The 15,409-nt window shown below is 32.5% G+C and overlaps 2 protein-coding genes and 1 long non-coding RNA gene across 3 annotated transcripts; 2 read left to right on the top strand and 1 right to left on the bottom strand.

The window, feature by feature from the left end:
* The first annotated feature begins 2,812 nt into the window (after positions 1 to 2,812).
* On the top strand, positions 2,813 to 7,087 carry LOC112419531 (uncharacterized). The gene is made up of 3 exons (XR_003009663.2): positions 2,813 to 4,634; positions 4,736 to 4,839; positions 6,855 to 7,087. It is a non-coding gene; the product is annotated as an uncharacterized lncRNA (long non-coding RNA).
* Positions 7,088 to 8,955: 1,868 nt separating this feature from the next.
* On the bottom strand, positions 8,956 to 10,747 carry LOC11422908 (putative F-box/LRR-repeat protein At5g54820). The gene is made up of 3 exons (XM_003595425.1): positions 9,839 to 10,747; positions 9,348 to 9,521; positions 8,956 to 9,243 (listed from the first exon to the last, which is right to left on the bottom strand). Exons 1-3 carry the CDS (start codon positions 10,745 to 10,747, stop codon positions 8,956 to 8,958), a joined length of 1,371 nt encoding a protein of 456 aa, XP_003595473.1.
* Positions 10,748 to 13,781: 3,034 nt separating this feature from the next.
* LOC112419377 (protein FAR1-RELATED SEQUENCE 5-like) lies at positions 13,782 to 14,879 on the top strand. Its single transcript, XM_039830126.1, has 2 exons — positions 13,782 to 14,214; positions 14,628 to 14,879. Exons 1-2 carry the CDS (start codon positions 13,887 to 13,889, stop codon positions 14,873 to 14,875), a joined length of 576 nt encoding a protein of 191 aa, XP_039686060.1. The 5' UTR covers positions 13,782 to 13,886; the 3' UTR covers positions 14,876 to 14,879.
* The last annotated feature ends 530 nt before the right edge of the window (positions 14,880 to 15,409 follow it).

Below are 15,409 nucleotides of genomic sequence, written 5' to 3'. Positions count from 1 at the left end.
GATGCAAAACAACATAGATTATATAATAGGATCGTAACACATAACAATTAACTGAAAAACAGAACTATATGAAAATTATAAAAACACCAGCTACTAAACCAGAACAGGAACTGCTATCAGTACATGAAATTGCTCATATAGACTTATATGCTCCTAAAACTTTTTAACTTCAGAAACAAGGATAATTTTTACTACAAGAAAACATATATCAGTTACAAGGGTCAAGAGATAAGACAATATATCATAGTAAATTAGACTCAATTCAGAATTCACTGCTGCAAAAATGATTTTTCTCTTGAAGACTTGATATATATCATGTCAAAGTAAATTTTGCACATCTAGTCATTAACATATCTCAGAAATGTTATTCTTAATAGCATACATTTTTTTATATATGCGTATATATACACTATTGTTGTATATTTATTGACATGTGAATTATCTCAAAATAACAATCAGCATAAACATATAAGCATTAAAATCAATAAGCAAAAGAGAGATCATTAGACTTATCTATCTTTAAAATTGCGGTGATTTGAGGCTGGTAAAGAAGAGCAAACAAACGCCAAACCATGAATAGCAATAACCTGCAAAATAGTAAACTGTTTATCTAACCTGAGGCGTGACATAGTCACTGTCCTTGAGGATTTTATCCGCCTCATAAGCGCATATCCTCCCCGGATACAACAGTTATTCCCCGTTATGAATCATAACTGGAGGTGACAGAACAACTCAAAATAATCTCAAAGATAACCGGAGATGTAACCCAGAAGCTCAATACTTTAGATGAGAGAAAATAATTGTGTTTAGAGGAACACATAAAAATGAGAGAGAGTATGTATGTGGGTATATATATATGGGGTTGATATTTTTGTGTATTGCCTTCTCAATTGTTCCATACGTATGTGAATATATATGGCAGGAACTGTCAAATCTCATAGGTTAACAAAATCAGTTAGTAAAGTAGGCACTAACCTTTGACTAACCATAATAATAGGAACATGTGGTTACAAAGAATAAAATATGGATCTCTTAATAATGATGAGTCATGGAGATATTTAAAGGGATATTGGAACCGGTCAATAAATAGAAATAAAGTAATAACTCTAATTTAAATTGTTTTCTAGTAATAAGAAAAACGTTTGAAATATTTAATAAGACAAAAATTACAACAACTATAAGTACAACAGATGCAAAATTTGACTGAACATAATTGGATTAAAGTACCGCAAAATTTGACTGAACATAAGTACAACAGATGCAATTCCAAAGAGTAGCTTCGATTAAGTACAATTTTTTTTTATGAGCAAGAATTTATTAAAACGAGTACAAGGGGTACTCGAAACCTATTACAAAGAAATTACATGAATCAACATACATTGTTGAAAAAACACAAGCTGTACATCAACATATAGCATGATTTTACAGAAGAAAAAACAGCCCCCGAATTCGGCAACCAATTACATGAATCAGCCACATCAAGCCTCGGACTAACAGAGTGCAGGCTCTAATACAAGTCCAAACAAGTTACTCTACAGCAACACAAGTAACTCTAACTGACATCTGACTTCTTCAAGTTCAAACAATTATCTGCAGCAGTAAAAATGAAATGCTCTATACATGAACAAAACCACTTGAATATGATTTAAACTCGATTTGTTTGCTAAGCTCAGCAAGAAGGACAGAGTCCAAGATAATAGGCGCCCTGCAAGCCAAAAGCGCTATTGCTGATGATGAATCTTCAACACATGTTGTGCAACCGCGATTGCTGATGGCGGCTCGCTGGCCAAAAGTGTCGCGTTGTACCCAACCACTGCTAGTCGCTACCATACTCCTATAGCGCGCTATTGACAACATAGCTTCAAACAACAACAAGAGAAATTCATGGTTTCATTATGATCATGACGAAAATGTGTCCGAACCTCACATTTTAAAAATGATTGGTAGACTAATAAACCAAAAGAAAGACCATTTGTATATTCCATCAAAGTCCACACATCAGAGAGCTTGAATCAATGATGCAGAGTCAATATATATGCCTTTGGATCATCAGTTCAACCATTCTCATCACATCATTCACTCAATCCAATGACTCTCACTTTACAACAAGGGAACAATAAGTAGGCTTTAACTTCCTGCATGTGCCTCTAAATTGAAGATTTTAAATTAGAAGACTCATCCAACACAACTAAACTAGTATTAACTCCTTAGACATTTGTTGAAGAATAATACATTAAGCTAAGAGACTAGATGTGCATTGAATTAAAGCCAGATAAATTCAAAGGAAAACATTTTGAAAGATCTCAACTGAGTATTTACATTGAGACTGACATTCTTCCTGCAAATGTCACATATCACATGAAAGCTGCAAGAAATATGGTTATCAAAATCATAATGCAAGATGACAATGCATTATAGTAATCGAAATTGTAAAATAATATAACATGGCTCTATAGTAACACTACAACATTTTGGCTTTACGACAACGCCTAATTTTTTGAATGTAAAAAAACTGTTTTGGTAGAGTATTATAGGGAACGATTTTCTAGTTTTTTTTTGTTAGGGTATTCAATTTAAAAAAAAAAAATCCAACAATTTAATACCGTCCTGGTATAGGAAATCAAAACGGTATTTTATTGAAAATTTTCAATAACAATTAATAATCGTTCTATTACATATATTTTAATTATTTTTAATAAAATTAAAAACTATCGTGATTTTGCTTTAGAGGTTCATGAAATTTGTTTTGTTCAGCCCTCTAGTTTTTTGGCATATTCTCAATTAATCAAACAATCTTCTTTACACCTTCAAAATTAAAAAATAAAAAACTTCTAACTATAACAAGTCACAACTCAGAACCTCCCAATCCCATCAAACCCTTTGCACCTTCAACCCCCTAAATCTCATCGAACCTTCCCACCGGTAAAATCTAGTAACCTTTGTATCAGATCCGAATCTCTCTTCCCTCTATTCTCTGATTCTGATTCGGATCCCCAATTTCGGCGACTTATTCATCGCATCCTTCTCTCGCAATTCAATCTGATTAAACTTTCCCGGCAAACACACGCAATCATCGATCATAAATCCTCTCTACAGGAATGCGTTTAAGGTAATCAATTGAATCCTTCAAATCTAATCAACTTCACACTGTTCTTGTAATGCGTGTGTAGATACTTTTAATGCATGTATTGATTTTGTTATTTTTAAGCTGAAATTGGTGATGTGTGTTGATAATTTTTATTTGATTATGGTTTTAATGTTGTTAGTTAGGCTATGTATTTCGAATAGTATTTGAATCAGACATTGAAATTGAGTGAAATGTTGTTGTAATTTACGTATACATAATGCTGCAATTCAATACTAGTATGCGGCATTCAATTTAAATTTAAAGCGAAATATTGTCCATCTTCAGTTATGAGTTATGTCCCAGACACTAACTCGTTGACACCGGTAATGATTTGAGAAAGTGAATTATTTGAACGTAATCACATGTGTCGGTGTCAAACATCGACACTCTTGATCAAAGGTGTCGGTGCTTCAGAGATCTTCAGAGGTTCCATTGGGGACAATTCATAAACAACACGTATTTTGGATATGAAAATAAAAACCAAAGGATTTTTTTTGCTGTTCTGTATTGATTTGGTAAGCACATGTTAAGTTGGGGTTTCTGATTGTGATCTTTTGTACTTTGATTTATTTAATTTTCTCCTACTGATTGTGATTCCAATTGTGATTTTTCTATAATCTGATTATGATTGCTATTCTCTATTGATTTTTATTTTATTTAAAAGGATTGAGGAATATCAATATCTAGCATAATGCCTTAGACATAATCATCTGCTATTTTTTGTGGTCAAAATATATAACGGTTGATCTAATGATTGATGGAAAGATTAGGAATCTAATCCATATATAAAGTTTTGTGATGTTTTATAGCAAGCTATTTGCTATATGTGGGAAAATTCTTAGAATTCGAGGACTAAGAAACCTCCTGAAGAATAATTGAAGAAAAGAAAAGTGAATCAAATTTATTTCATAATCTTTCCATAAAATTACAGTGTGCTTATATAGAGGATAAATGTTAAAGTAAAATAACAAGCTTAGTACAGTGTGCTTATATAGGAATTATTTTTTGTAATAGAAATATATTCTAATAACTAAATACGTGTTGTGATGCTTCTAGATCTTGGTATATTCTAGCAGAATACTTTTATTTGTATACCACATAGTCCTTGAGTTTGATGGGCGGATTAGTGGACCTTTTGGGCTTATTAGCAGCTAGCTCCTCCTTAGTAGGTGAATTGGGCTCATCTGTTATCACAGTGTCAGGCTGGTTCATAACACTATTTTTTGTCAAGCCATGATCCTTCCCATTGTGTTATTTTATTTTTTCAATTTGAAGTGGTCCAAGATGAAACACATGTCCAATCCATGCCAATTTAAACATTCCTTTTGACCAAATAGTGTGGGTGTTATTATTCGACCTTTCAAGTATAAGAAGGGAAGAAGGTCCAATTAATAACGTAGATAGAGGGGAGAAAAGTATAGGAAGTTCATATAACCAATAGTGCTAACTTCACCACTCTACCAATCCGGACATTTGTTGTTGCTTCAGTGAGTACTCTTCAACCAAGGTATGAGCCATTGTACAATAGTCATAGCCATGCATTGATACAATTGAAATTGTAAATACACTGCAAAAGAAATAACGGTAACTCTTGTGGTTCTGAGATAGCTGCTGCTAAAGTGAGAAGATTGAAACTTCTGGCTGATTCAATGGCCTTGATGAGATGAGAGTAGATTTCAAGGACAGTCGAGTGGTTTAATCTCTTTGAGAAGGTATTGATATGGTTTAAGCTTTGTAATTTTATTTTTTATTAGCTGGTAAATGGGGGAGTTGGTTTTTGTTGCATCCAAAGAATGGTTTGATTTGTTTGAGAAATCAAATTAATTTCCCCATGACCACTGGTTTAACACTACTCGTTTCAGTCTAGCCATTTCTGGCCAAGGGCGCACAACACTTTCCCTTAACTTATGAGTATAGGAGCTAGTTTGGACAAGAGTTAATTAATTCTAGCCATTTTTGTTTGTCATTGTTTATTGTACATACTATGATTAATAAAATATTTCACACCATATTTCTAATTCCTCTTGTAAGATAGTTAATAGTAACAAAATTAGTAAAGTTAGTTTAAGTATGTTATGAATCTTGTCCATCAAATGAACTATAATAGCCTTGCCCTATATATACTCATTAATAGTAACATATTCACTTAAGTTAGTTTAACTGCGTTGAAGAGCATATTTCTTCATGTTTGTGTCTTAGTGACATGCTTGTTTTTCTTCTGTATTACAATCAGAGACAGTGGAATTAAAGCATTTTATTAGCTCTTTAAAAGATCAACAGTGTTGTCATTGACAATGGCTGGTCAACAAGGTTTATATATTTTTTCCCCATTTAACTTGTTGTTGGGTCATGCAATTAACCTTCTCTTTTTGTTTATTTGTATTGTATTGGGTCAAGTACAAGCATGTGATTGATGTATGGTTCTTGGTGAAGGATGATGGAGTGTTGGACATAGTGATTTATAATTTGTGTGTGATTACTCTTAGTTATAAGAACTTTAATATATTTTAATTATTTCTTCTCCGTTGATTGTGTCTTAGGGTATACTACACATTGAAGATACAAGTCTTTTATGTTGAACAATGTTATTTTGATAGATATATGAATGATATATGATTGAGAAGTATTTGACTGGTTCATGATTTCAGGAATGGTTATTGGACAAATAAAAGAAAAGCAACTACTATCTTATTAGAACCTACATACTAATAAGTTGGAGCAAGGCCTATGGTTTATAACAATACAAAACTTTAGAAAATCACTCTAGGTAAAGTTTCAATTACTTTATTATAGGATTACATACTTTTGATGTTGTAAAATCAGCATTTTTGGTGCATTAATGTCTTTAAATTCAAATAGTTATATGTATGCTATAAAGTTAAGCTAATCACTTAATATTAGTGGTTATAGGGCTCATGCTTCCACTTTTAGCACTATTGGAGTTGATTTTATTTTTTTGGATATATATTGTTGTGTAGATCAACAAAACTATATGGTCTGCTTCTACCTTTTGGATAAATGCAACGATGTAAAAAACCCTCTAATATAAGAAGACTTAAGTTTTTTTTTTCTCTGGGAGTGTATATGGTTTGTTGTAGTTGACAAGTCGTTTGCAGAAGTATGAGTTATGGAAAAGGAAATTGGAGGCTGGACCAATGAGTACTTCTACTATTAATTTTCAAGATGGTTTTATTGGTGGTTATAAGGCTCATATCTCCACTGTTGCATAGTATGGAGGACAATACAGTTATGTTGATGGTTCAGCAGGTATGTTATAATATTTTGTAGAATGTGAAACTTAATGACGTGTGTTGTGGAGCAGTTTGTGATGAAGTATGAGTTTTGTGTTAGTCTTAGAGTAGAGAAATATTCTATGTAGGTGGCCTATGATCTTGATTGAGGACCTACTAGTTTAGTATTATCATATGAAAAGAAGGATAACAAATGTTTAAAATATAATAGTTTAATACACTTTATTGTTGTGTCTCTTTGGAAGGGAGTGACTTTGAAATTACTACCTCAGTGTTTGACATATACATCCTCCGGTCACTGTTATAAGCAAAAATCAACATTTTAGATTCATTCATTAAATGATGTATGTGGTCTACAATAAAGACTACATGCATTATTAATTGAAGGAATGTAAATGTAGTTTTTTTTCTTATAATAGTGACCGGAGGGTGTACAATTTAATTGTTTATTGAATATATTTCTTTTTATTTTGCAGATGAATTGTTAATGATGATATCAATGAAGAATTTCAATATTTTGAAGTACAAGAGATGAAGACATATGTTGATGTTTAAGTGTTGTTTAGGGTGAAAATGATAATTGACATTTTGACTTGAGAGTATACATTAAATATTCGAGTACTTTATCGTGAAGAATGTTATTTTTGATACCTATATGAATGATATATTATTGACAAGTATTTGGTATGTAATTCTGAATTTACGATTATATTTGAATTTTGTATGTATAACATTTCATTGAAGTCAAATATTAGTTTTATTTTTGACATGAACAGAGTAAGGGAAAAATAATGATTAATGCAAAATAATTTTAAAAAAATTACAAATTTATTCACAACGGTGAAAAAGCGTTGCGGTAGCTTACAGCAGATATTTAGCCTTGGGTCTAAGAGAACGCTTTCAGGAATAACATCAATCCATAACCGTTGGGATAACGCCGAAAAGACCATTCTTCATTTGAGTCAATGGCAACGGATTTTTTGTCGGGACGGCTTAAAACCGTTGATAATGTGAAATTTTAAAACCGTTTTTAAAAGTGTACCTAAGACTACGCTTTTATACATGCCGTTACCGTTTATGGCAAAAACCGTCTCGAAAGGATAAGACAACGCCTCAGTCTGCCACGACCAGAAAAATGTTCTGGTATCCTACGGAAACGGTTTTTTCATATTACACAACAAATTTTTGCCGTTCTCATAGGACGGAAATGTTCTCATTCAAATTTACCCCACCGTTTGTGGGAAAAAGCTAATGTGTCCCAAAAACAAATTTAACCTTAAAATAATTGGGACACACTAACTGCCACATCAGCATTTCGTTAGAGAATTAACAACAGAGACTAATTTTGATAACAGAGATAAAATGTGAAAATTTTAAAAACATTTAATGAAATGTAAGGACTATTCTTCAAAGGGGCGCAAAATGTAAGGACTAAAAACATATTTAACCCAAAAATAAAAGAATAAAATGGAGAAAGTTGAATTTAGGCACCTTTAAGCAAGTATGTTTTTATTTCATTATTTTAACATCAAGAGAAACTTAATCCAAATTACCATCAACATCAATGGAGAGAAATTACACTACCAATTCATCCACCGTGTTACTTTTGAGTCTTTGGAAAAAAAAAGTTATGAAAATAGTTAGACGAATCCAAAACGAGGGAACTTTTTTTCTTAGGGTAAAAATGAGGGAACTTTAATGGTGCACTTGTAATTAAGGTGTACTATTTTTGCTTTATAAATTTTAGTAATTAATGATAAAAAATTAATAGATATTCTCGATTATGTGTAATAAAATTTTGTAAAAGTTAATTTAATTTTCGTGACACTTTTTACAAATAAGATTTAATTATTATAATTGTAAATATAAAATATATTTTTTTCTTCAAAAAACAACTAATTAAACTATTAATTTAAAAATTTAGTGTATTGATGCGCTTGAATTTCGAGTGTACCATAAAATTTACCCCATGACAGTTCTTCAAAAAAATAAATATAAAAAACATAATGTTTCACCGAAATGACTTAATGTTAGCATCATGGAACTCCTAAATTAATAATATTCTCCAAGTATCAAAATAAGTGACCTTGTTGACTAAAACACCCATGCCAATGCACATATTTGACTTTAATATCTTTAATGATATATTACTAAAAATTACTCCCTCGGTCTCAAAATAATTGAGTCTTTTGCACACATATTATGAAAACGTGTATAAATGAAACAGAGAGAAAAATGATTTTAAATATCCTTAAAAAGTATTTGATGCATTCACCATTAAAAATTTGATATTTTAAAAATATTTATCATAGTCAAAAAAAAAAAATTTATCGACAAAAATCTAACAACATCTTCTATGATATTATTTATCTTTATATAATAAAATAAATATGATCAAAATATGTTATATGAATGGTACATATAATCAAACAATATCATATGATCAAACAATGTCATATTTTGGAATGAGAGGGATTACGGAACAATACTTTATTGAACACACCTTAGTTAAGTACGAAAGATAGAATCATGGAACAAGACTTTATCGAATAATCTAATATTACAAGATCACATTACTCAATCAATTGATATTTGCAAATTCTTTGAACCCTTTTGAGCTTTGACTAAAAGTTGTGCAGATCCACGTCGAAATTCTTCTTTACCATCATCTTCATTCCACAACTTAATATTAATCTGTTCCAAAACTTTTCCTTGCATAAGAAAGCAACAAGTCATAAGTTCTTCGTTTGTGGCTCTCAATCCAATTACTTCTACCACCTTCAAACTATTTTTCAAGCATTCAGGAAACACTCGACGAGTTTGCCAAAATTTCTTAAGGTCTACTTGATAGGGAAGTGTATAGTCCTGTAATATATACAACCAATCATTCAAAAGTATTAAAAATCAAACCATATCAATGATTACAATGTTAAGTATTGAGAGAGAGAAATGTAAAGTATTTGACTGACCTCAAATATAAGTTGTGGACTTATGTCCAATATGAGTTTTTCAAGCAATGGGCAACTGTTGAGCATGAATTCAAATCCACAAAGCTCATATGAATGCATTTTAGTCTTTAGAGTCAAATGTTTTACATTCAAAGCACTTTGCATCTTCACCGGTTCATCTCCAGATGGAACGACCTAATATATGTATGTACAATGCAAATTAAATTAAAACAACATTAATGACTCATTAAATTTTAGAGTAAAATCAATTTATATATACTCACACAAAATTCATGCCAACTATATATAATCATTAATAAGGAATTAATTAACCAAGTTGTTTGGGCTCCAGTGGCAAGGAGCTCCTTCCAAGGACGTACCCGAAGAATACCGGATTCGATTCCCATGGAGAACAACACTTGGCCAGTGCACATGCCTCTACGCACGAGCCGGATTAGTCGCTCGGAAACCGGTGTGAAAGCCAAAAAAAAAAAAATTAATTAAAAGAGTACCTGAAGTAGATAACTGCAAACAGTTAGAATATTGGCGGCGGAGAAATCATGAAGGATTTGGCAGAGTTCGTTGCCACGTTCATTGAATTCTGATTCTTGAGAAAAATCAATGTCTACCTCTTCTATAGCCCTAACATTAATATCTGAAGTAAACACAACTCCAGAATATTTGAAGTATTTCAGATTTGGTGCATTAAATATGAAATACTCAGAATCACACTTGTTTACCACCAATCTTGTTAATCCAAGTGGTTCATCTCCCAAATCAAAGTTCGCCAAATTCCAGCATTTCTTAAGATTCAAACTTTCAATCGTCCTACAAATTGATAACAATTTTTTTAGGGTTTTGATTTTAACTTCAATCCAACCCAAAGATAAGTCTTTGAGTGCACCAAAGTTAAGAAAATCTTGCGCATCGAAACCACAAGAATACAGTTTTAGTGATTCAAGCGACAATCCGAGTTGATAAACATGCGTTGGCAATTGAAACAACGCATGTTTACCATCAAAATCATTATCTTCCCATTTTGGATCCGGGAAATCAAGAATTAACTCTTTCACTCCCCGTTGTATCGTGAAAGCAACACAACGCTCAATTGTTTCCCCACAAGTTTGAGGATTCGAAACCGTGAGAGAAAACCTGTTAATGGCGCGGCTAGGAAAGTGTGCGATCCAACTCGTAATAAAGTTGATGAAAACTTTTCTTTGTTCTTGTTTGTTTTCATCAGAAGTTGAATCCACAAAGAAGTTTTCATTGAAGTCGATGTTTTCTTCAGATTGCCATATCTTTGACCATTTTTGGAGAAGAATAGGTGTCCTTGTGGCTTCTTGGGAGGGTAGGAAAGAAACGATTGCAAGAAGAAGTGGTTTTAGTATCGAAGAAAACAATTCCATGTTATCTCTTGCCATGGTTTTGAATATGAATATACGATGATGATAACAATATGTAGGGTAGGGTTACTGTTTTTAGTGATAATGGTGGATTATTAGGGCATAGGGTGTGTGTATTTATATAGATTTGATTAGGTGCAACTCCGAGAAACGGTGTTATGATGATATTGGTGATAAGATTTTTCCTTTTAATCTTGATGATTGATAACGTCTCATCAATCGGTGCCTTAAGATTAGATAAGGAATGTTTAACTAATAGGAAGTTGGTTAATTATTTTACAAAAAGAAATTTTACCTTCAAAATACAAGCATAATTAACGTCACTCTAAAGAAAAGATTATAATTAAGGGAAATTTTATGTTGAAGTATGAAAATGACTTTTCTGATAAAGTTAACAATAGCATCAAAAATGTTAAGAGTTTTTCCACTGTTTATTGAGTGGCATCAAAAGTTAATCCTCATACTAATATAATAGTATATGATTTAATATAAAAGAACTGTGCACAATTTTATCTTGAAAAAAATTTCCCGGGTCAATAAACTCTCTTTAGTTGTGTGGATAAAAAAAAAAGTCACTTTAGTTTTTTTTAAGGAAAAACTCACTTTAGTTGTCTCCTTAAAAATAGACAAAAAAATAAATAAATAACACTTTTACTTTAAAAATTAATCAAATACACGACTTTATCGTCAAAATATTTTATGGCAGATTCCTTAATTAAGAAATGTTTTCAAAATATTTGGAATATATGTTAATTTTAAACAAGCAACAAACCCGTGGGCTAGGTTTTCTTTTACATTACCCTCTCTTGTTTAGAGAGTATTTACCCCTTCAAGATATCAACTAATCAAAATGTAATATACAAAATGTAATATTAAATGTCAAATAAATGAGTCAATTTTTTTAAGCAAAATTACACTAAATGTCCTTTATCTTATTTATTTGTAACACATTAGTCCTTTATTTTTTTTTTGTCCCATTTACGTCATTTATCTATTAAAATGTGCACAAGTTAATCTTTTTCTTCATTTTTCTATTAAAAAACATGAAAATAGTAATTTTATTAATAACTTTGTTTTATAAAATATTTTTTAATAAATAAATTCATAAACCCTATAAACATTTTGTAACACCCCGTTTTTCCAACATAAAAATTTCATAAAAATAATCAGAGTATTCACATAAACGGAATGTCACATTGTTTTCTTAAAATCATAAAAATGAATAAACTATTTATCCTTTAAAATTCAATAACAAAATCTTTAATACTTCGCAGGGGAATTTATTCAATACGTAAGGAATAGAAAAACAATAACAAGTTCTCATCCTGTTACGTATCAGAGCACCTAAGACACACGAGAGAGAAAGCTCACACGACATCAACTATTCTTGGTTACCTGCAAGTTACTCATACGAAGAGCAACATTTCCAAGCAGAAGGGGTGAGATTTCACAAAACAATAATAATAAGCATATAATTCAATAATTATATTTAACAACCTAAAATCATCATAATATTCATCATAGACAATAATATATCATATATCACATCTTTAATAGTTCATATAAAGAATCACAGCTTCAACAACTGGCAACTTAAACATCTTTGACTCGACAAATGCGACTCCAACTTGACTATGCAACTTAGACCTCTTATATGCATGTGGTACCAATCTAGGGCATCAAGCCCCTAACGGGCAAAAGTTATGGTGCATAAGCCATAACTTATGCACCATGCATAAGGTCTTCACAGCCATCGGATCGATTAGACACTTGTAATAATCCTACGGTCTTCAGCTCCCACATTCAGATCTCACATTCATTGATTGAGTCAGTTGTGCCCGACGAAACCAAACTCTCACAACCTCGCCGGAAACCACCGTCGTTGTGTTTGTCTTCATCACCGACGCTTTCTTCATCACCGGAGTCAGTTGTGCCCGACGAGAACTCGACACCGCCATCACCGCCGCCGCTCGCGCTCGTTCCGATTTCACCGGCGATTGCTTCACGTTTGCTCGCCGCTCCGACGTCGTTTTCCAGCCGTGATTGCGACGTTATTTCACCGTCTAGGTTTCGCGATTTTCACCCTTTCTCACCGTCTAGGTTTCGCGATTTCACCAGCAAATTCCGGCTATCTCCAGTACAAATTCCGGCTATCTCCAGCAAATTCGTACTGCAATTTTGAAGAGGTAATCATGTATATCATTTTTGTTGTATTTAGTTTTTGATTCCAATTTCGAATTTAGGTTTTGATTCAAATTTCGAATTTGTTCTTAGTATAGTATCAATTTAGTGATTCAAATTTAGTGATTCAGTTGTATCAATAAGCTTCATTTTTAGATTTGTATAAGAATCAATTTTGCTTCAGTTGTATTTTCAAATCAACACTCTGAAACCATTTCCAGAGCAAAATGGTTTCAGAGTAAAACTTTCTGAAACCATTTACACAGTATATTGGTTTTGGCATATTAGCTTCAACTTTGCTTCAGCTGTAGTTTCAATTTATGATATCTAATGGTTGTTTGCTCTTAATAGTGTTTGTTGCTGTTTTCAATGGATTTGATATCAACTTCATCTGAGAGTGGACAACTGAGTGTTTAAACTTCATCACTGATTCATGTTGAGAGTGGACAACTGAGTGTTGAAACTTCTTCAATGATTCATGCTGATAGTTCTCAATGTTACTCCCCTAGCAATGAAGAATCATGGAAGTCTTTAGTCTTTCAATCTATTAAAGAGATTGAAGATTTTTATGGTAATTATGCATATAATTAACACTGGATTTTCTATTAGGACTATGTTGAAGTCGAAGAATAATTCACAAAATAAGAAATCAGATAAGGTACATTATGTGCGTTATGTTTGTAACAAACAAGGTTTCAAGAAGGGGAGTTTGCTTAATCCTAACAACAGGCCAACATCAAACAGTCCACTGGTTATTGAGTTTGTGAAAGTGAAAGAAAAACCTGAGGAAAGGGTCGGTTGTAAAGCTGGAATATATTTGAAGCTGGATGAAGTTTTGAATGTGTATAAGATTTATAGATGGGATGTGGCTTACTGTCATCCATTACATAAACCAGAGCATTTGTGTTACCTGAGATCATTTAGAGAAGTAAATGAAGTTCAAGGACAACTAGCTCTAATAAATTCTAAAGCTGGAATGTCGATGAGAACGTCTTATGATGTTCTTGGTCAAGGAGTTGGAGGTACGGAGAATCTTCCTTTTCGGTTTTCAGACTTAAAGAACTATCTAATGACAATTCGTCAAAAGGAGATGGTGGTTGGTGAAGCAACTGTAATTCAAGAATTCTTTAGAAATGAAGCTCTCTCGAAACCATCTTTTTACTATGATATCCAAGTTGATGCTGCAGAAGACATAGCTAGCATTTTTTGGGCAGATGGAATTATGCAACTAGATTATTCTCTATTTGGTGATGTCATCAGTTTTGATACAACTTACCGAACAAACAATCAATATCGGCCATTAGGTTAGTATCTTTTACTTCTCTCAGGTTTTTAATTAGTGTTTACTTTAATTATGTTGTATTTTGTTCTGGCATGGTTAGTATAGGTAGGAGTACATTTTGAACTGCCTAGTGTCTAGGTGTGGCTGTCATATGTGTCCGAGATTGACTGTAAGATTGATAAAGTTGCAGGCATTTTTACTTAGCCAGAAATTGTCTTGTGTGATCGATCTTTAGTACATACTTATTAGAATACTTAGTGTCTATGTGTTTTATCATTGAGTTTATTCACTGCTGAGGCGTGATTTCTTATAATTTGTGATTACATACTAGCATAAATGCATTATAATTTAGGGTTGGTTTCATTATTTAGTGTAAGTTATATATATATGTTGTATTTTGTTCTGATTTAGGTCATTTATTGGTCATTATTTCAGCTGCCTTTATTGGTTTTGACAATCATCGCAAGAGTGTTTTATTTGGTGCTGCGCTATTGTACGATGAGACAGCAGCTACTTTTGATTGGTTGTTTACAACATTCTTGAAGTGTATGTCCAATAAGAAACCACAGACTAGGCTAGTGCGTTATTGTGTTCAATTCCGAATATTTTTCCAGGTGTTTTTCACGGGCTTTGTTCATGGCACATGGCAGAGAATGCCAAGAAAAATCTTGGCTCTCGTGTAAACAGTGCATTTTTTTTTATGAGTTAACTAATTTCGTTTCAAATGTAGACAATGAATCAGATTTCGACTATAATTGGGATCAGATGATGAAAAATTGTTTTAATGGAAGGCCTACTTCAGACTTTAGGTGGCTTGTCCAAACTTACGGAAATCGTATGGATTGATCTTCAGCTTGGGTCAAGTCATATTTTACAGCTGGTCTGAAAACAACTCAGTTAAGTGAGTCTTTCAATGCTTTTCTTCGTGGATTTCTGCAGCCAGACCATTCACTTGTTCGATTCTTTAGTCATTTCAACATTATAGTTCAGAGAATGAGAGATAATCATGCTGAGTTGGACTTCAAGGCTGCAAACACTAGAACAAAAAATAATTATCCCAATAGTCAGCTGATGCGGTCCGTTGTAAACAAGTACACACCAGCTTGCTTTGCATTTATTCATAGGCAGTATGACCTTTCCTTCAAATACTATCATGAGGAGGACACAACAAAAGGGTCTGCCTTTAACAAGTTTTTCAAAGTTTTCACAATTGAAAA

The sequence above is a fragment of the Medicago truncatula genome, chromosome 2 (assembly GCF_003473485.1).
Source record: "Medicago truncatula cultivar Jemalong A17 chromosome 2, MtrunA17r5.0-ANR, whole genome shotgun sequence".
Classification (NCBI taxonomy): domain Eukaryota; kingdom Viridiplantae; phylum Streptophyta; class Magnoliopsida; order Fabales; family Fabaceae; genus Medicago; species Medicago truncatula.
The sequence above is the reverse complement of the archived record's forward strand: the minus strand, read 5'-3'. Positions and strand labels throughout refer to the sequence as shown.